This window comes from Opisthorchis viverrini (genome assembly GCF_000715545.1).
Source record: "Opisthorchis viverrini unplaced genomic scaffold opera_v5_193, whole genome shotgun sequence".
NCBI classification, from domain to species: Eukaryota; Metazoa; Platyhelminthes; class Trematoda; order Opisthorchiida; family Opisthorchiidae; genus Opisthorchis; species Opisthorchis viverrini.
Window position 1 is genome coordinate 483,717 of NW_008751853.1, and position 23,357 is coordinate 507,073.

Genomic DNA, 23,357 nt, shown 5'->3' on the forward strand with positions numbered 1-23,357 from the left:
TTAATCGGCGTTAATGGACCTGGGCAAAAAGACACAAAGGTATGGAAGGAAAATGAGAATAAGCTGGGTTGTGAATAAGAATTCTATCCGTCATCGTAAAATATGCGTTGCGGCAGGAGGACGATGTTTTTATCCATTTTTAACAAAAATGACGAGGAGATGTAAATGTATTTCAGCTGTAGCACCCTTTCGGCTCCTAGCTGCCATGCCAACTCAGGGAAGCACGAAGGCCGAGATACTTTCAGGTTGCCCAAATCTAGACAGCAGTCGAGACTCATGAGTCGGGTTCGAACCAAGGACCTTCCGGTCAGTAATTTCGCGTGTAAAACACTGAGCCATTTCGAGTTTGATGACATGTAAAGTGAGTGGGTGATAGAAACAGTGACAGATGACACACACACACAACGATGAGGAGTTAAAAACGACCAAGTCTCACAGCTGCAACCAATATGAGGGTTGATGAATAAACTGGACAGAGAGACTGTGAAAACTGACACCGTAGTTTGTCTGTAGTAGAAGTGCACTGAAAAACGAATCCACACCATGTAAGAGTGCTAAGTCGAAACAGAGATAGAGCTCGAGATCAACAGACATTCTCAACAAGGACAAATACTGTGGATCAAGAAGAACCTTAAAAGCGAGAAATGGCAAATACCTACTTTAAGGTTGCAAAATGTGGGACATTTTGGGGGTTAACTATCAGACATGGCAAGTGAGCAGAATGGAGGCAAGTACTTAACCGAGTAACCTGTACAACAGTCAAACGGTCGAATAGAATCCACCGAACAGACATTATCTGTGAGAAGTGGTTTCAAATTTCTACCATATCAGATTGACCAACATGTAGCTATCGGATACGGAAAAGAAGTTGGCCTGCACTTAGTAGGAGCGCTTCTGGGCTCACTGCTCATAATGGACGTGCGCGTCTGAATGGAAACAATAAGTTGTGACGAAAATCGACTATAAAGCGAGCACGTGAAGGATGAGCGATGTCGCATACCATCAATCAACACGTGAGCTAAGGCAGCTGGTCAGGTGCTGCGTTCCGTTGAATCGATAGGTGTCTGTGGGCTGGTTAACCTTATCATCTGGAGTTATCATCAATGACGACATCTGAGCAAACAGCCTTGAGAGGTTCCCACAGAAAACTCTTCCAGATTCCCCTCCCAGAAACCCGCAGAACAGTTCCGGTGAGACCTCAAACTAGGTATCATAACGAAAAGTAGCTTGCTAATTCGAAAAGGGTGCAAAACCTGCAGTCCCATCCTACGTTTGTGTCAAAGCATTTGTCCCACTGAACAACAGGTGTATTAATTCACTGTGGCGAGTCGCGAAACTGGTTAAAATTCCGCTGATTTAGTCCTTGCGACAAAATTTCCATGGCATATACTCGCTCTACGGAGACTCTACTGTGTGAACAAAGACAATGCAAATCTGGTTTCCGCATAAGATGAACAGGTGTATCACTGTGGCGAGTCGCGAAACTGGTTAAAATTCCGCTGATTTAGTCCTTGCGACAAAATTTCCATGGCATATACTCGCTCCGCTCTAACTCTACTGTGTGAACAAAGACAATGCAAATCTGGTTTCCGCATAAGATGAAATGGGGAAAGGACGAAATTGGGAAATATCACCCAGTTCAATGACATTCTTCGATGCTGGTATCACAGAAGCGTCCCGCGCATTTCACATATGACAATACAACCAAGAAAATAGTCACCCATCCACCTTGGTGGTTAAATAAACAGCACGCAATTTCATTCCTCAAATATCCAAAAGCTTTACTCTAGTGGATAATAGTGTCTGAGTCTAATATCTGTAGCGTTTTCAACTACATGAGAGAGCGATCTTGATTCATCGCGGTGGCCCACATGATCTTTCTTGCTCGTGTTCATGTGTTTAGCCGAACTGGACAATAGACGGAGAACTGTACCCTAGTTGACACTGTCAGTCTATGGGTCCCTTCACAAATTTATGAAGATACGCAGAGGCATGCGTATCCGAGCTTCAGGGGCAACAAACTGCCCATAGTTCAAGCACAGTTGAGATAACGGATTTTACGGACGAAACATTCTAGGATTTTGAGTATCGACAAATTTCACGAGTCAAAAAAGCCATCGCGAAATGACCACTTTTAACAAAACGAGGTTAGCGATTTAGATACATCCTGTGCACGCAGAGAAGTGAGTTCTATAAAACAACAACGGGTCTCGCAACCACACTGATGGTGGCAGTGTGACCTCAAGGGGGATTGGAATATGGCTAATTCAGACGACGTCTAACTGAGCTTCCACCGATTCACAAGATTTATTACGGGTAACCAGAATCCGTCACCATTTGTGTAGATAAGGAAACTGGCCAAAGTTGATAGTCACTAGGGTATGAGACAATTATGAAGTCGATTCTTCGCCTGGTAGGAAGTGATCACAACAAAGAAAGTTAAGCGAACAAGACCCCCAGAAATATGTGATGTTATGCTTATTTACAAAGTTATTCTCTGGTCAAATGGTCAAGTGTTGTTTGGAGCCGACGGATGGATTGAGCAGGAAACACTCCATTAACCAAGACAAACACTTCCGAACAACCAGAAAGCAAATGTACCTACTTCTGCTACTTACTTGGTTGCACTTAGCTCTGTATTTTCAGCAATTAGTTTTTCGACTTCCCGCATTATACCTAGACAGAGAAACAAAAACACGGTAAAAGGAAATCAGCTCGTACTCAGATCGCAAGCAAAAACGGCCTTGCAACACATTCCAGTATACTTCCTGAATATGGAATTTCGCAGCTTAACTGATCTCATTGTTGACACCCAAATTCAGAAGAGAAGCACAACAATCAACAAAGGAGCCTTTACGCCAGTTGCCATTGACTATGAGCTCGTAGAAATAAGCGAACCATAACACGTTTAGTCAACCAAGATTCGTCGGTTGCACGTAAGATGGATAGTATTAGGACGAAAGAATTGCACCTTAACATCGGGGACAACCATTCTAAAGTGGACAGAGATACTGAATATAACAGACGAACTGACTGACGACAGCACCCGTTAGCGAAATGAACCACTCGGTTCAGGCAATACCCAGCGGTGATTATTTGAATGTGAGGAACCAATCCCAGAGGGCCATCAAATGCACCTTAGGTGTCGACTTGTGAACCAGACTGGAAGAAATCAGTCAAGAATTCTAGAATGCAACAGGATCGCTCGCGTTGTCATCGTCATCATCATTCTCAGCTGTAATAACCGCGTACTTGTCGTCCAGTGGTTGTAGCTGCCAGTTTCGTTCACCGACGATTCGGGGAGGTGGGGTAGGTAGCTGCGCGTTGGAGCTGATAAATTAGTGCGCAAATACAGCACTGTAGGTGGACTTTTAAGTGGGGGTATTAAAAAGGGAGCTATGCATTGAAGACAATAGCTTGGATGCATGAGCGCCATTGAGGGCACAACTGGGCCATGTCTGAAAATGTCTCTAACCATTGATATGGCCCGTCTCGAGGTCCCCGTCCAGGAAGACGGCAATGACCAGCGCAGCTGAGTTTGCTAGTAATGGCCCCTATATTTCACTGCCAAGTCGTTGTTTGATCGCCTCCGGCTCTCTTCCACCCTTCACGTGGTTGTGCAAAAAGAGCCCTTCGAGAAAGTCCATCGACTGGCATACGCAGCACCTGGCCAAGCCAGCGCAACCTATGCAGTGTGATTAGTTTATCTATCGAGGGCGAGTTACTTCTCCCGAATATCATTCGACGAACTTCAGCATTGCCTTTCTGATCGATATCAGGTTAGACATACACTCTTTGAAAATTTAGTTGGTGTTAATGAGTGTATTCCGTCAACTGTGTAAAATTTGGTGTTCAGGTAGGACATAAGGTTGACGGGAACTCGGGAACCGTACCTAGCCCAAAGAAGGACGATATCGAAGAGTTCCCAGGAACCGTATGTGTAGCACGTTCCGTCAAGTTAAATCTGGCCTACATAAACCATCACGTGCTTGCCCGTTAAGAGTAAATGCATTCCATGAAGCCCCGGTGTTCAAGAGCGCCTGAAAGGACCCCGCAGAGAGAGACTGAAATTAAAGGGGTACTTACCCCTAATCAGAGTGCTGATTGTTATATGTAGAAACATGTTAGTTATGGTTCATGTGATTTGCGCCAACGAGTCTGAGAGCACTGAAAAGCGAATCACATCTACGCTCAGACATAACTTATGCTGGAGCAGGAATACACCGAAAAGCCTCATTGCTTCATTGTCACTGACCTTTCAAGACACCGAAGCCTAAAGGCTCCCCCACTAATATCACCAATAGACCGTCCTGCAGATATAAAATGCACAGATGTGCAACGCTAACGTCGATATGATACCGGATCCCAGCCTATTAGACCTATTGCGCACTTGTGCGTTGTACAGTTAAATAAACAACAGGTGCACTTGAGAGATCGAACTAATAAACACGTCTGTAATGATTGCAGACGCGACCTGTTGGCCATTGTTAATCGGCGTTAATGGACCTGGGCAAAAAGACACAAAGGTATGGAAGGAAAATGAGAATAAGCTGGGTTGTGAATAAGAATTCTATCCGTCATCGTAAAATATGCGTTGCGGCAGGAGGACGATGTTTTTATCCATTTTTAACAAAAATGACGAGGAGATGTAAATGTATTTCAGCTGTAGCACCCTTTCGGCTCCTAGCTGCCATGCCAACTCAGGGAAGCACGAAGGCCGAGATACTTTCAGGTTGCCCAAATCTAGACAGCAGTCGAGACTCATGAGTCGGGTTCGAACCAAGGACCTTCCGGTCAGTAATTTCGCGTGTAAAACACTGAGCCATTTCGAGTTTGATGACATGTAAAGTGAGTGGGTGATAGAAACAGTGACAGATGACACACACACACAACGATGAGGAGTTAAAAACGACCAAGTCTCACAGCTGCAACCAATATGAGGGTTGATGAATAAACTGGACAGAGAGACTGTGAAAACTGACACCGTAGTTTGTCTGTAGTAGAAGTGCACTGAAAAACGAATCCACACCATGTAAGAGTGCTAAGTCGAAACAGAGATAGAGCTCGAGATCAACAGACATTCTCAACAAGGACAAATACTGTGGATCAAGAAGAACCTTAAAAGCGAGAAATGGCAAATACCTACTTTAAGGTTGCAAAATGTGGGACATTTTGGGGGTTAACTATCAGACATGGCAAGTGAGCAGAATGGAGGCAAGTACTTAACCGAGTAACCTGTACAACAGTCAAACGGTCGAATAGAATCCACCGAACAGACATTATCTGTGAGAAGTGGTTTCAAATTTCTACCATATCAGATTGACCAACATGTAGCTATCGGATACGGAAAAGAAGTTGGCCTGCACTTAGTAGGAGCGCTTCTGGGCTCACTGCTCATAATGGACGTGCGCGTCTGAATGGAAACAATAAGTTGTGACGAAAATCGACTATAAAGCGAGCACGTGAAGGATGAGCGATGTCGCATACCATCAATCAACACGTGAGCTAAGGCAGCTGGTCAGGTGCTGCGTTCCGTTGAATCGATAGGTGTCTGTGGGCTGGTTAACCTTATCATCTGGAGTTATCATCAATGACGACATCTGAGCAAACAGCCTTGAGAGGTTCCCACAGAAAACTCTTCCAGATTCCCCTCCCAGAAACCCGCAGAACAGTTCCGGTGAGACCTCAAACTAGGTATCATAACGAAAAGTAGCTTGCTAATTCGAAAAGGGTGCAAAACCTGCAGTCCCATCCTACGTTTGTGTCAAAGCATTTGTCCCACTGAACAACAGGTGTATTAATTCACTGTGGCGAGTCGCGAAACTGGTTAAAATTCCGCTGATTTAGTCCTTGCGACAAAATTTCCATGGCATATACTCGCTCTACGGAGACTCTACTGTGTGAACAAAGACAATGCAAATCTGGTTTCCGCATAAGATGAAATGGGGAAAGGACGAAATTGGGAAATACTCACTGCTACGTGCTTCGAAGTATCGCGCTTCTCAATACGGCCGACAAAGAACAGAACCATGCTGGTCATTGGAGCGGCGAGACTTCTGGATGAAAAGGGATTACCAGTAGGAATAACCGGAGAAAGCTATGGAGGCTGGTGGAACGCATACCCATGGTTTGTTGCGTGTAGTGTGCGAACTTGACGAAAACGCTCTCAGACAAATACGCAGATTCGAATCGACAAGTCGGTCAGGCATCCACATGTGTGGCTGCCTAATATATACTCACGAAAATGTGAGAAAAACACTGATAATGACATGGCGGATATATTGTAAGCTACCGTAGCTAACAACGAAAAGAATACCTGACAAAGTTATACGATTCCACTCGTCCCCTTCTGTAAAGAAGTGCTGAATATTCTGCATGATCCAAGTCGGGGCTTACAGTGATCACCCATTCCCTCATGTTTAATGGCTGTTTTCGAGCTCAACAGCGTAATTTACATAATCTTGGTGACAAGCGCTAATTAACAGAGAAACGAAACTGGTGATACAGGACAACGCGATGCTAAGCGGACATCAATGCAACATTTCACGTCTTGCCAAACGAGACGATTTTGTGATCGGCAGCAACAACATTGAGTTTTGAACGGAAGCACACAGAACAGCGATGACGAGAAACCGCAACATACGAGCAAGCAGTCGGATAAGCAGGCTTATAAGCATGAAAACGAGGGTGGGCAGTGCACATACAACAATCACACAAATCAACGAACCGTAAGTTTCAACGCATTCAGTTGGCTCTGCATTACGAACTGAAATGAACGGAACAGAGAAGCCATTGGGGCGAGTGAAACGGGGCAGCACACTGATAATGTTAACTTAATTCAACAGAGGTATACATATGGCCGAAATACGGGTAAGTAAACGGCATAGTAATACGTGCTGACTAGGGGAAATCGATAACGGGTTGTCGATCGATCGGTGAACATGTGCGACAGGAATGCATTGCTTATGGTTTCCTCCGGGAAGTTACAAAGGCGGAATACCTACCAGCCTTTTCGATTTCTCAACCAACAGAAAATAAAACGTGGAATGTGAATAGAGAAGAATTCAACGGATGAGGGTACCAAGATTAGTGAATACCTGGAACTTTTGTATGGACCGGTAAGCAACAGAGGATTGCTCCAAATAAGTATTTGTGTCGTGTCATTCTTTCACATGCAAACAAGGCGAACTGGAACTATGATGTGAGATCAATTAGATCGATTTTCCATTAAATATCACTTCGGAACGATATTTTCAACAGCGATTTATATCGGTAGTTTGCCATTTGTAGAATGCCTTCATTTACCTGAAAACCAAAGCAAATTTGTAAGACAATTCGGGATTTCGCAATTTTGTGTGGATTGCACGACGGGATTAGTGAAAAGCCTGAGGGTGAAAGATCCCGAACTGTAAGTGTCATGCCATCTTTATCCACACGAGATTATCCTTGTGATCGTTTGAGAGGTTACTGTGGCTCGTAATAAGGAAAGAAGCGAGACAATGACACGGTTCAACTGGGTAACGATCCACGTTCAGAGGGGTCACGTCAAATGAGATCGCCTGAACCCAGAAAAAGTAGTGATGGTAGTCCTATCAGTAGAACACTGAAATAAGCTATACTATAGGCAGTGAAATATACCTATTGAATACTTCAATAACAAATATCGAGCTGATTATGATTAAAAGATCCATCTGAAAGCCACCTAAAACACCACCATGCACCAGCCACACTTACCAGCCTCTTCTTCATCCTCCGTATCTTGACCGGCAACAGAATTCGGAGCGATGGTAGACTCGTATTCCATTCTGAATGTGGAGCGGACAATATGGAACTCGGTAAACGATGGACAAGGATTAGTTTCTAGCTCTAATGAAAGAAGTAAACGAGGCGAAGAGCTGTGTGAGCAAATTCGATGAGAAAAACAGCTGCATAGTACAGAAGTCTTTGCATATCGCTCGGGGAAACCATAGCAAAGAGGCAGAAGTTTGCAGTGCTGCCCGTTTCTTCAGTTCAATCTATATGGTCAGCGATAGAGGAGACGAAAGATCAAACCACTGGCATCCTTTCATACGATCCGTAGGAAGCATGACAGTTGACACAATGCACCGCCACTCGAGCCAGGAGGTGCCCCATACATAGGAGATAGACGCAATCAACCGACTTCTCTGATCCTTTCAGTGCCATACTTTGAATACCAGAAACGATTTTCAAGTAAAAGTCATGATCTAATACTTTCTACGAGAATTGCAGAAGTCCCACTTGATGCATAATGACGATCCACCCGACGCACAGCTCCCCGTCTTTACTATGGATTTCGAATAGCAATAAGCTTAGCTGTGGCAACCTTACGATATACGGCTACCATGCAACCCGAAGGACATGCATGAGTTTGGATACTAGCACGTTGCCCAAGCGAACAAATGATTCACCACGAAGCCAGCGTACGGTCAGTCTACTCATTAGGTGTTCATCGCAAACGATTCCCAGCATATATAAAGCACAGGCAACCGTGCATTCAGAACCAATGACGATCAGCTATCACTGGCGATCGTGTTCAGGACTGTTGTGCCCTTTGAAACGCTCGTACAGATTCCATTTATGAAGCGATACAAGAGCCCGAAAAATGACCACGAGTATGAGTAAATGAAGACCAGGAACTGGTAAAGGCCTTGAGCATCGAAAAGAGATATGTTCTATCCACCGAGAGCTGTGTCCGTTCCCCGAAAACGCTCGTATTCCATTTATGAAGCGATACAAGAGCCCGAAAAATGACCACGAGTATGAGTAAATGAAGACCAGGAACTGGTAAAGGCCGGCCTTATCGAAAAGAGATATGTTCTATCCACCGAGAGCTGTGTCCGTTCCCCGAGTGTCGTGTCTGCCAGTAACAACCTATTAGTTACCTCCAGAGCATCTGCCCTAGGGATGTTTGTGTACATTGAGATTACGTCAAAACTCACGAGGACTTCATCCGCCTCCAAAGGAAGCCCTGCGACTTTGTTGGCAAAGTCATACGAATTCCTAGTGAAGGTGCTTGATTTCCCTGTGAGCGGTTTTAGTATACCAGCTAAGAATCTGGCCAGTTCATGCGGCGGCGAGCCTATACCATCCACTATTGGCCTTATCGGTACATCTGCCTTGTGGATTTTTGGCAGTCCGTAGAGTCGCGGTCGAATCGCACTTTTTGAATACAACCGATACCATTTACCTTGCCCTAAATGGTTTATTACGGATCTTAAATATCTCCCAACTTCAACCTTATTCATTATTGAAGTAATACTGCTACCGGTAATTTGTCGGTAGGGTCCATCGGCGAGGTGTTGCCCGACCTTTTGAAGATAGTCGCTCTTATTCATCACTACTGTGGGTTTACCCTTATCGGCTTTGGTAATGAAAATACTATCTGCCTGTCTCAGTGTGTTCAGCGCTCTCCGCTCTGATGGTGCAATATTTGGAACTCCCGGCTATTGGGATTTCAGGACTGTGACCAGTTGTATCCGTAGCTTCTCAGCTTCCGCTAAAGGAGTTCCAAATATTGCACCATCAGAGCGGAGAGCGCTGAACACACTGAGACAGGCAGATAGTATTTTCATTACCAAAGCCGATAAGGGTAAACCCACAGTAGTGATGAATAAGAGCGACTATCTTCAAAAGGTCGGGCAACACCTCGCCGATGGACCCTACCGACAAATTACCGGTAGCAGTATTACTTCAATAATGAATAAGGTTGAAGTTGGGAGATATTTAAGATCCGTAATAAACCATTTAGGGCAAGGTAAATGGTATCGGTTGTATTCAAAAAGTGCGATTCGACCGCGACTCTACGGACTGCCAAAAATCCACAAGGCAGATGTACCGATAAGGCCAATAGTGGATGGTATAGGCTCGCCGCCGCATGAACTGGCCAGATTCTTAGCTGGTATACTAAAACCGCTCACAGGGAAATCAAGCACCTTCACTAGGAATTCGTATGACTTTGCCAACAAAGTCGCAGGGCTTCCTTTGGAGGCGGATGAAGTCCTCGTGAGTTTTGACGTAATCTCAATGTACACAAACATCCCTAGGGCAGATGCTCTGGAGGTAACTAATAGGTTGTTACTGGCAGACACGACACTCGGGGAACGGACACAGCTCTCGGTGGATGAAATAGTTGAGGGCATAAGAGTGTGTTTGAATCTTGATAAGTTTGTTTTCGACACAACTGTTTACTCACAAGAACAAGGCCTTGCAATGGGATCTCCAATATCCCCACTTTTAGCCAATATTTACATGGAGGACTTCGAACAAATAGCCTTGGCCGGATATCATTGTCCACCCAAAGTTTTTTGGCGTTATGTTGACAACACGTTCGTTGTAATCAGATGAGATAACGTGAACAACTTCCACGACTATCTCAATAGTTTAAACCCACACATTAAGTTTAGCATGGAAATAGAGTCCACCTCGGGCACATTACCCTTTCTGGACTGTATAAAACATAAGGTTGGTGGGAAATTGAAAACGACTATCTACCAGAAACCAACAGCACAGGAACCGTCTTAAGCTATTCATCAGCACATCCAAGGTCCGTGAACGCCAGTATTGTCTCATCGATGTTTCGTCGAGTTAGAGCGCTGTGCACAGAAGAGATCGATCGGATGGCAGCTCAAATCGAGATTGCCAACAAACTTCAAGAAATAGGATACCCAGTGAGTTTGATTAGGCATCAACTAAGGAAGATATTGGCTCCAGTATCTGGACCCAGTAAGGAATGGATTGGCACAGCAGTCATTCTATATAAAGCAGGAATATCGGAGGTTATTCGAAGATTGTTGAACTCAGCCAACATTCGAGTAGCTTTTCAGAAGGGAAAAACGCTACGCTCAGTTTTGATGCAACTGAAAGATCCCCTAGCGGCTGAAAGGACTAGGGGCTGTGTGTGCAAAATAAACTGCAACGATTGCGCTAAGGTTTATATAGGACAAACTGCCAGGGAATTGCACACCAGAATTGGTGAGCATAAAAGAAGGAATAACAAACCACCAAGGAATGCAGAAGAATACCAAACGCTGGTCAAAGACTCAGCGATGGCAGTACATGCCTTAGACACGGGACATAGAATAGATCTGGAGAATGTAGAAGTCTTAAGACGGCGACTGTGATTCACACCACAACGGCTGATAGCCGAGGCGGTGGAAATCACTAAGCATCACAGCGTGAATAGAATCGAGGGTGTGGAGCTAGCGAGCGTATGGAAAGCGGTCTCAGATAAGCCGAGTTGACACGTGACGGTGTGGTTGTCAATCCACTTAGGATCATTAGAAAAAACCGGGGGATGGGGGTGGAAACCCCAACCGACCAAAGGTCACAGCATCCCTCTTACACAACCTTCTTAGCACTAGCTCACCCACACAGACTGACAGAAGGTTCAAACGAAGTTCAAGAGGAACCATCAAGTAAACCGAACCAGAACTAGACCCTAGGCTGGACCCAAACACATGTAGGTTCCCCACCGACCCAACACTTGTTCAACCACTCTAACACACAAAAATCCCTCGGCCGACATCCAACAGAGATTTAACTTGACTTAGCTGATTGGTTCCCCTTCCGGCTTAAATCTCGACCAACCCCGGAACCTAGTCACTTGGCCTGACGAAGCTTTTGTGTCCAAAGGCGAAACGTCGCCCAGCAATAAATCTACCGATTGTCACCAAACGTTTTCTAAAAAGAGATATGTTCTATTTTACTGCAATCGGAAGACTGACACAAAAGGCCTACAGTAAGCGAAGACATCGACAAAGGTCATGATCCACTCACAAAGTCACTGTCTACAACCATGATAAATGTCATTTTGGCCTCACGCTTCCACAAAACTAATGACAATACCGACTTGTGTGCAACAGAGCTCTGCCTCGTGGCTCCGAAAGCATTAATACACTTGTTCACCCCTACATCCGTGGATGCGCAAGGGTCTACGGATGGCCTCTCCTCAGTAAAAGTGATTTCCGGCAGGGTAGCACTCCATCATTCTTTCTGATTCGTATTCGGGATTTTTATAGAGGTGTTAAACTGTCTACTGCCTCATAAGTAAAGCTACTTCCAGGAGAAAACCCCCAATAAATTAAACATTGTGGATGATGCCGTGCTACTTTGTTCGGGTCACATCAGAAATTTGAATGACTTAGTTCACCTAACAATTGCTTTCGAAATGTGATTTTACCATTCAAATGGAAAGTTTCAACTAAAGGGTGGACAAATAAATTACCGAATATCATAGCTGTACCTCACGATTGAAACTTGTTACTAAACTGTAGTATTTTTATGACAGCATTTCAAAACCTGAAAACCCTGTTCGGTGTGGTCTAAACCAGGATTGAAGGGAAGAGAATAACCAATGTTATTGCGAAACATTCCCGCTATGCGAGGAACAGAGACAACCATTGATCACATGCTGCTGATATTGAGAGCAATGCAATTCCAATGTTGAAATACGCCACATGGTATTTGAAGTCACTTAGGAAATGCTGGAATGACAGTTTGGCACTACTAAACCAGTTGTTGACTCCACGGTGAAAACTACAAAAGATTCGTCGTCTTGAGGTATCAAAGGTTTTCGCCAGGTTGACGTATGTCGTCTGCTAGCGCTGGGAGGTAAAAGCTCACCCGACTTTTAGTAGGGAACCTTTTGGAGAGCCGCCTATGGACCCTAATAAGCCAAAAGATTTGAAAGACAGTCTGCAGCATTTGTCTTCTTGGTGCATTATTCAAGCCAGAAAATATATGAATGTGAAGACTAAATTATGCTCACGAACTTCCGCGCCTCTCCTGTGAAGCAATCTTGTTTAAATAAATGAACCATTGACGGAACCAAACGCACCCTTGAAGTCAATGAACACCAAGATTATGAATTATTCATACATATGGTGCTACGCTACCAGCGAACGGAGTTCGAACGCGTTATCAATGGAACCTCTCTGATCGGTATCCCACCTGATGTCCCAAGGGTCAGGCTTTCGCGGGCCGCCGTAAGGCAACAAAATATCAGTGACGCTGGAAGTCTCGTTACACTGGATTCCCTAGGTGGTTATATTCGATGAAGCGCTATTATCGACCCAACAACAGCCAACAACTGTTAGAGAAACGAATACTCACGTCTCATCCATTCGATCCATGAATGATGCAACCCGATCAGCTGGTTTCATTTCTTCCATAACGCTTATCGCTGGCAAGGAATTCAGTTTCAGAAAGCCATCCTCATCCAGTTGGTCTGTATGGGAGAAGAAGGAAGCGAATTTGCGATATCACATGAGACAGCTTTTTGACGGTTGTATGCTGTTTGTATGGATTGTCAGTGTGCGAACGCACTGGTGCATATTCGTCAGTCCCATTGAGATGGGCGTTCAGTGTGGACGAAATCTAAGAGATATCTAACTAAACCTAGGCGACGAAATTGTATTTATTCTTGCTCATCTTCGTAAATAACGTAACGATCGACAGAGAGGACAAAAGAATAAGCTGAATGTTCCTACTGTTTCGTGCAACGTAAACACTCAAGGCCATTGTGAAAACATAATCTGCCCTGAGGAAATGTATCCGGGTTGGTTCGTCATTCTGCCATACTTTTCCCACAATATGGTTGGGGTTGAACCGGTCGACTGACAAACGATTGGACAAATTTCAGGTCAATGTCACTCACGCGCAAATCCAGCGTGAATTGCTTATTAGAAATTAATGATTGTGCGTGCATGCATGCGCGAGTGGTCGCCTGAACACTACAGCTGAACAGAACTGTATTTTGCTTGATTGTATTAAGTTGGAAAAAAGCTGTCCTGAGAGTTCACAATGAAGGTCGGAAAGTGTTCCATATGTACTACTTCGACCTTCAACGCTGGCTTATGGATGCGCGTGAAGAGAACAGTAGATGATTGGACAAGGGAGTGATGAAGAAAAATCAATCAGCGACGTTTATAGTGATGAATGAGTGAGCCACACAAAGTACTGCCAAAAAAAGTGTTCCGTTTTATCGATGTTAGGACGATCATCATACGATACGGCTGGGTGGCTAAGAAAACGGTTCATAGCCGCAAGAGAATAGGCATGTGAGCATGTCGGACATTTAAAGAAACTGACCAGCAGTCAAGGGAAAACGAAGCTGAATATTTTAGGAGAGCTTGGAAAGAAGTTCGTCTGAATTCTGAAATTTCGCTCAAACAGATCTGTCCCATAAGGACCGACTATCAATAAGGTGTGTTCAGCATAGTTCAACCATATCAAAAAAGGCTGGTTCAAATCAGCACAATCCGTTGAAAGTCCTGTGGCTAGCAACGCAGCGCTTCAGAGCCAAACTTCAGTGGTGTAAAGGCTCGAACAAACCAAATGACAGTTTCTGCAAACTGCAGATGATGATAGAAAACCTGTTGTTTGATTTTATGCTTATCTAGCTAAATCATCCCAACTGAGTACTAACAGCAGCTAACAGCTACGTCCTTTAGACGCCGAATTTAGAGACAAAAACAGTGAATCCCTACGGGGACACCATGAATTGACAAGTAAACAATTAGTTTGTTTGGCTACCACAAAAAACTACTGGCAGAAATACCAAATGGGGATGTGGCCTGACACAAGCTGACAATAGCATAGAAGTTTGTTCTCTCTGAAAGTCGGTTACTTTTATCCGGTGGACCGCAAGTCTTCCGTCAGTGGTCCAAAGCAAGAAAACTCGAGAAACCAGATAAGGCGTAGAAGTAAACCAACAAATTAGGCTGAAATGTACTCGGGAAAAGTGGAAAGTATGGTTCCATAATACAGGAAAGACATAGGTGAATGCCACTGTATCATGCTGTCAGCGAATTAAGGATGGCTGTGCCTATTTTTGAGCTAGTATGCATGATGAAACAGTTATAACCTGGAATATCGCATGTGAGTATTCCTCCGGATAAGATGCAGCACACATGCTGTCCCGAGATTCCATCGAGAAGAGTAGCACAATCCCTTTTGCTTGATAGAGAAAGTATGAGACGATTGCTCAGAGACTATGGACAACATACTGCCGACTTCGCTTTGTTCGAGGCTCATCAGGTGGTCAGGAAGCTGAGAACACCAATTCTTGACAAGAATAGCTATTCTGGTGGATGTAAACTTACGAGTACATGTGCATGGTGAAATTGCCAGAAATGCTGAAACTTTACTGAACACAATCGGAACGGAATGTCGAGGTAACCTGCGTGCCGCACATTGTATGGACGAACACCAATATCCTATTGACTGCGGGTGATACCATTGAATCCCTGGTTCTATCAGTGTCATCATGCATTCGAGTTCAAAAATAAACAGCCTGCTGAATAGCTGTTCAAGTCAGAGAATGATCGTCTCGGCTTCTGGGGAATGCATGTGATTAGCCCTGAAAAGGGTGGATTTCCAAAAGTCGTCCTATAGGAAGCTGCCTGTTTCCAATTCCAACGTAATTTTCATCATATTCTTGTTCGAGAAAGAAACTGAACTACATTGGAGGTAGTCGTAATAGATCTATTGCAAAGACACGAAATGGGTTCGAACCGTTCTTTTTTCATTACATCTTAGAAGAGAACAATTCCCAGAACATTATGAAACCAGTCGAGTTTCAGGTAACTCTAGGCGATTTGTCTTCCACACCACTCTCCTGTTGCAGTTCCGAAGTTTCGAGAAGCCATACATCATTAACCACCGTCGAAAGCCAATCTGAACGTCAAAAGACGGGAATTAGCAACAGCTTCATATTAGGCTCGGAACGCTTGAAATTTCCTGAAAAATATTGGATTATTTCATAGTCTGTACTCGAAGTAAAACTGGTGTAACCAGGAACTGCTACAAATACATAATTACATACATGTGTGTGGACACATGTCTCGTGAAAATCTTCGAAACACTTACCGGGAGAATCACTCCTCTGATGAACATTTGTCTGGCAAAAATTAGGGACAGAAAAATAAAAGGTAATAAGTCGGTGGAGGAGAAGCTCGGGAGAGAGCAGTTAGATGATGGATTAAGAGTAAGAATACATGCTACAATTTGGGCCAATGCCTGTAAACTGAAAGCAATAAAACCGAAATTGCCGGGTAAATTGATGGTGTCACAGGAGATAATACATCTGTACACAGAGAAAGCAATATGGAATACAGGCAATAAACCTGAGGAATGCGATGCAACTTGTAACTGATTACACCTTCATGTTGAGCAAGAGATCCCCTTAAACAGTTGGCTGAGATGAAAAAGATTCCACGAGATTTCCAAGTCTTCCGGAGCCATGCAAACGTAACCAATAAATGTTTTTTAAATAAGACCTAGTTTAGAACTGTGAGAAGCGTACTGTGTTGGAGTTGATCGTTCTATGAGTCTGTCGATGTAGGGTGATCGGTTGTGTTTAACCTCGGCCTAGCAAGCAGTGGGTGCCTAAATCGCAGTGTACGTTAAAACTCTCGGTTGGCCTGGACGATGAACACTTGATCACCTGATCCTTAACTTGATTCAACGAGAAAAGTTCTGACCTGGATATACATTCACTTCACATGTTAAAGAAAGTCGTCTAGAAAGTAACTGTATATTCAAATTGGGACTGGAGCAGTTATATCTAGTTAATAACATCAGTACTAATCTTAAAGCAAATATAAAAATACCTTTGGTTCGCCAGTATTTGTTTTGGCAGTTTCTCCACAGATTTTCCAGTCCCAGTCTGACTGTGGTGCTTGTATTGGAGCCTTTGAACTTCTGATAGTCAACTGTGATACACTGTCCGCATCAGTAAGACGAATACGTTCCGTTTGATCTACATAAGCTCGCAATAGCTCTGTATAGCGATCTTGTGCAGTGGAAAGCTCTGATTGTAACTGTGCTGCACGTTCTTCCAGTCTGAATGCTTTGGAGAATGACAGAAGAGGTGTGTACTGATCATAGTGCGTGATAATGTGACGACAAGAATCGCACAAGAATGGTGAGGGGTATTATCCAAGTCAACATAAAAAAGAGAGAGTACTTTTTACGTACAAGCATACAGGGTAGTATATAGACGCGTTCGAAAGTGGAATACAAAACCAAGCCTTGGAGGCGAAGGCAGGTTCAGTTTGTTCAGGAATTAAATAGCTACGCATTAAAGGCGATAGCTTTGATGCATGAGCGCCAATGACTGCGCGACTAGGCCATTTCCGCCAATGTCATTAAGCACTGGTGATTTGAGTCCAGAGGTCCCCATCCAGGGAGGCGGCAGTTGCCCACCCGACTAAGTTTACTGGTTAGTGTTTTCGTAATTCGTTGCCAGGTCATATACTGTTCACCTCTCGGTCGCTTCCACTCAGCACAAGGCTGGGAGAAGAGAGCTTTGTGAGGTAGACGGTCTTCTGGCATGCGCAGTACATGTCCCAACCAGCGCAACCTATGAAGCGTGAGTAAGTTGCTGACTCACTTGAACAATTTAAACGTCACGAGAAAAACTACCTCGATGATCTTCGATGAAGCTTTATTGATCACCCATCTATGGATCTGTAACTTAACAACATGTAACAGAGCTGGCCTTGAAGCCTGGCGAAACCTGGTCACGTAGAGTTTCAAATATCAAACAAACGGTCCAGTTAACTGACGCCTTAGCAGCACCCTAATTCAAGAACCTTCCTTTCGAAACGAAGCTTTTGTAAGCAAAACATTACAGCTGTGTGATAACAAAGCCCGAGTTCAACACTGGTGTCGCTATTGAGTATGGCGATGAGGATAAAAACAAGACATCAGACACATGTGCCAGGTATGTATAATGGCCGTACCGCCCTGGAGCAAAGTGAAGGTCACAGAACATTTTCATTTAGGCCTAACGGAAGAGTCCGAATGAAGTCGACGGACTGATCTTGCCGGAAAAGATAGGGATTTCTTTACCAAAACACCGTCGTCTACTGTTGAGTGCACAGGGTGAATTTGGGTCATATGAATAAACTCGAGAAATATAAAAAATAACAGATCTTACCATGCTCCGCTGCGTTTCGGGATAGCATTTCATGATGTCGAATTCGTGCTTCTAACTTATCGACTTTTTCATCCGCTTCCCTTTTCGTCGCAAGCAGTTCGTCTTCTAGATAATTCACACGCTAATCCGTTAGATAATATGGAATTGTGAAAAGAAACTTACCTTGACGGCTGTATCATGCAGTTTCTTCGCCCGTTCCAGTTGAAACACCACATCATTCTTTTCTGCGACTTGTAACTTTAAGTCGATTTTCAACTGTCGCCGTTCATTGTAGAGGCCATCCATTTCTTCTAACATTTTTAAGGTTAGTGGTAACAGACCACCAAGTGAGGATTCGCCATGTAAACGTCGAAGAGACTCAAGCTCCTTGTAAACATGTTGTGCTAACTGATAAACCCTCGGAGAAAGTGTAGCGGTATCATCCGCTCTGGATTCGCCCGAAATGAGCTCCATAGCCACGCCTATGTTGGAAGAAAGATAATTATGTCATGAATGTTAATCAACCCAGACATATGGAGTGACAATGCCTGTATTTGGGGAAACGTTGCTAAAATGCGTTTAAGGATGCCGGTTCCTTGGAAATAAAACTTTCAAGCAGGTGATTGATACATGAATTGTGGTGCTGGTTCATGTGTATAGAATAAAACTACACTGAGCTGGAGATGCCTGTTGTCCTAATTCATAGAGGGCCGCTATGTGAGAGATTTATTGGATGCTTTAAGAACATACGCACTGTTCCGCTGTACCACCCTTCCGGTGCCGAACTGCCATGCTACCCGAAGGAAGCACGAGGGCTGGGATACCGCCAGGTTGCTCAAGCCTAGACAGGGGAAGTAGAGAGGCAGAGTTCGGGTTCGAACCACGAACCTTCCAGTCAGCAAATTCGCGCTCTAACCACTTGAACCATCTCGCCCCGGATGCTTTAAGGGCTTGTTGTGATTTCTTTTATCGGACAAGAGTTTAGATAAAGGGCAACGGATGTTGGCAGCTGGGCGAATAAGGAAGAATTGGTGAGGTACGTGTGAAGAGGGCCTGTGAAGGAATGGCTGTAAGGGCGAAGAATAGTTTCCGATTGCCCAGAGCGAAGAAGGAGGTCGGCTGAGGTATCCCGCCTTGAGCCTTTGACTTGAAAGCTGATCTGCAAGGCCAAGGTAAGATGTAGCGCTTTCTTCGTGAAAACTCCTCTCAACCTTTGATTCAAAAGCTTGAAACTCGATGCAGCGGCTAAGGTTTTTTTTCTGAGGGGCTTTTTTCTGGGGCAAATGACTTGACAGTCCGACTCACGTGGCTGCAGAGGAGTGGCCTAGTTCAATCAACACAGTTATGCGTAGATGCCTGTCTCTTGATGGTACTAAACACATCGGGTGCATCTAGAGTCACATCGGGCTCATGACAGGGTTTATTTGATTGGACAATTCGTCAATGGTCACAGCAAACCACTGGGCAACCGGAGTGTGCGGTTTTTAGAACCGAATTTTCAAACGCGTCCTTCGTGGATGGAAGGTAGCACCACTGCTCTGATAAACAGCTGGATAGTTGGCTGAAAAAAACTATTGTTTTCAACCTCTCGCCGCAGCGAATAGCGCGAACGCACGACAGGACAGTTCGATAATAAAATTTATCGCAGTACGGGGACTCGCTGTTCTTTGTGGAACCGACCTTCATGGACCTGCTTGGCACGGATGAATCTTAATGGGGTGAATCCCAGCCAGTGAAGCCTGCGGGATCAGTCCAGCACCGAAACCCACGATAAGATGATAGACCTAGCTCGGAGGCCCGTTGTGGGAATAATACCAGTCAATGCAACCAACCGAGAAATTTCCGAAATTCATGGTTAAAGGTTTCTGAAAGGATCCACTGGTTGGCATTGACAAGGTGTTTTAGGCTGTTACAATGTGCGATTGCTTGGCTGTATGGATGTGTGATGGTTACCTTAGTATAGCACGCGTAATTGAATAAACGAAGGGTGGTTGCTATGCCCAAACGATGGAGTTAAAATAATATATTCAACTGCAAGTTGTTCGCTTGTGAGAATATACCGGTTCAATGATATGCTTACATTAAATCATTGTATTAACGGGTTCTCACGGTGACTGGCTCCCGTGACAGGAAATATTCCGCACAACTATTGTCCACGAACGGCGATCACCGGCAGGATCGCAACAGGCTGAGATGAAATGCCGATTCCAGAAACTAGTACCGTATGCAAGATAGAGACCGAATCCTTCTAAACCCAACATTGCGCTGCTGATCCCGATTCTCAGCTACCCTCTAAGACGCCACCACCACTCCGGGCATCAGGGAGTCGGTGCAAGTCTTCACAGCAACGCGCAATGTGGCAGAAGCATTGAAACCGTCGGGTTACAGCAGCTGCCTGAGACGGAATGTTGAGGCAACGTACCTTAACTAGTGAGCAGGATATCTAATCAAGCCGTCGCAAGTGCGGAATACACCTTAGTTGCCAGTAATAAAGTCTTGTAGATCCACGTCTTTGTCGAGTAGGACAATGTCATATTGGAGCGCTACAGTCCAAATGCTTCGGTTCAGTTGGATGTCAGAGTATCCCTCCAGTGTTTGTTGCACCACCCAATCAATTACGAAGTTGTACGACACTGTTGTTAAAGGTAATATTTTCCAATACTGGATGCGAGATCAAACTCAAAAGTCTATTCACTGTAAACTCGGACTAGAGGCTTCTTTGACAGTAGTACGTTCTGATGGGAGCAACGAATGTGACTGATTCACCCGTGACACCATTTCGATGCCTAGTTGCCACGCCATCGATACGCAGTTCACAACTATCGTTGGGTCATAACTAGGCCACTTGAAGGTTTACCTTAGTTACATTTCTCCCCCGAGTGATTTACATGCTCTTCCAAAACTTAATTTCGCTAGCAATTTTTCCTAGGCTAATGACCGCCATTAAGACAAGAAACAGTATTGGATATGGAATTGAACCTTACGGCAGCAATGGATGTTCAATAGATTGGCTATCGTTCGGTGGCCTAGATACGTTTTGTCCCATTCTAGTAGTGAGCCATGAACTCCATAGGTGGTCCGTTTTATGAGCAGGATGTGGTAACCTGTAGAAGGTCTTTGAGAAGTTTACCTAGACGTTCATCTCAGTCAGGTTGTCCAAGTCTTTGTTCCAACAGTTGCTATTGAGCAAGAAATTATGAACTTCTGTTGTTTCAGTGAGTGTTTCTGTCCTTCCAAGCGTATTCACAAGTGCTTCACAAACATGGGTCACATCACTTTGGAGAGTAAGGTGAGAGCTCGGTAACCGCCCTTTGCAGACCGATGACTCCGATGAGGATGTAATAAGGTTTTCGAAGAATTATGATAGCGGTACAGCTGCCTTGAGCCAAGCTGAACGGAGTACACAGAGTATGATAGCAGCAGTTGTCGTAACACTTTGTCAAAGGCCTTCGGGCAACGCGGCAGATCCACCCTGCTTCCCAACAGGATTATGAAGCCCGCAGGACCCCATAGCTTTCTTTTTGCGGGCGGCCGCCGGCTATCTACAAATGACTAAAGGAAATATTTGCGACATCCCGCCTGCCTGTCATTCAGAATATAACTACATTCCAAGTAGGAGGGTGAGACACAGTTGAGAAGCCAAGACATCCGTCAGTATTGAAATCTTTCCCTCTAAATATTCGCTTGGGTCCGTGGGAGGCGAGTGAACATGCATGGACACCTCGAAACTTAACATAACTTAAGGGCCCCAGGTAATACATTAACCAGAGCCAGTGGGCTTCATAATATAAAGTCCACTATGGATCAAGTCTTCTTATCCTCATGTTGTAAACTGACTAGCAAAATGCAAACGTTAATACCAGTAGACCGGTTAGTAGTCTAGAGGCGAGGTGTAATGTACGCAGACAGGCAGGCATAATCATCATCATTAGCAGAAACATGTCAGTACAACACAGTGGCGGTTAATTGTCACCTAACCCAAACATCAGTAAATATTGGTGAAGGAAAAAGAGTTTTGTGCGGAGAAGTCTATAATTCTTAGGGATGATGAAGAAAAGGGTGTACAGCTTTGGACAACATTAAAATAAACATATCTAAAAACCTTCGACTTGGCGGAGGAGTATGAAAGATTACGGAAGGCCTGAATTCTGCCGGTGCGACTCACGCTGTACCTGATTGAAGAAGTCGTAAGATATACCTGTTAATCAATGTCAGTGGCGTTTCTGCTGCCAGTCCATTTCGCCTGTTGCCACCATAATTAATGTCTAACAATGCAAATTCTGGTATCCGATGCCCACAGAGTCCACAAATCTCATTTTATCCTTCTAACTAGGTAACAGCGACCATTGTTGATTGGCGGACCGATGGGTGTAGTCTCTTTTCACGAGCTGTAGGTGCGAATTTCGCGTGCATGGCAGCTGGGCACCGAGGAGTTTTTTTTGTATTGCCCCAAGGATTGTACTTCCGAGTCATATACGCAGTAAAAGCGGAACATATCTTCAGTGGTGCTGAAGTTATTAGCATGCAAACATTGAGGAGTGCTGGTTTTTCTGTGTGCACTATCCGCTTGACGTTGGTTGTCAGGGGCGAAATCCTCATCCTCAGTTCAATGATAACCTAGATTCCGTCGGTGTTCCAGGAGGGCGTGGGTCTCGATCACGCTGGAGGAAATTTCCCTCCGTCTCCTTCATTTTGCTATCGAGTCAACCACTTTAGGGCGGCGCCTGGTTTGAAAGCATTGTGCCCGTTCGTATTAGGGGAATTCCACTGCTTATATTCAGGCGTTAACTGTTTTTGTACCTGTTCATCGAGCGCTTCCATTTTCGGCCCTGTTAAAGTTTGGTGGCTTGGTTGTGGCTTAGTTTTTCCCCATCTGTTTGAGCAGAGCCAATTATGGTTTTCGTGACCGTGGGCTTTTCCCGTTTAAGCTTCCAGGATTTTGGCTAGAGGCAGTGGGGCGAAGAGGTTCATTTTTAATTCGTCCTCAACCTGGCATTCGGTGCAGAACTGTCATCTGGCTCATCGTAAATCAAACGATGTGACCACCGGCTGTCACGGTGTCGCCATTCGGACACTAGTGTCCCGTTTACTATCATGTCCGCATGATAAGATGTCCAGACCCAAGGCACACATTTTACAGACAGCAATTTTTTCATTTCTAGTACTCAGTGCGTGAAACAACTTTTTTCGACGGTTGTTCACGCTGCATCTAGAACGCAGTTTACAGCACTTTTAGGTGCTTTGAGTCGTCACTTTGGCATGCTTTCTGTCCCAAGCTGAGACCTTCAGGATCAGTGCTACACTCCCTCCCGCCTGTGACTTCCAGGCGAGCAAAAGCGGCTGAACGACAAGAAAAGAGCTCATCATATAAACTTGAGCGAGACTTGATTCTGTGTATAGGTCCGCGAGTGTAATT

General features: G+C 44.6%; 1 protein-coding gene across 1 annotated transcript in view; it reads left to right on the forward strand.

Moving 5' to 3' along the window:
• Positions 1-10,592: 10,592 nt before the first annotated feature.
• Positions 10,593-23,357, forward strand: part of T265_08000 (hypothetical protein) — a gene marked incomplete at both ends in the record, with an annotated part of 32,375 nt that continues 19,610 nt past the window's right edge. Inside the window, one exon of the mRNA XM_009173681.1 lies at positions 10,593-10,688. Within this exon, the coding sequence (XP_009171945.1) occupies positions 10,593-10,688 (96 nt within the window). The remainder of the gene's footprint in view (positions 10,689-23,357) is intronic.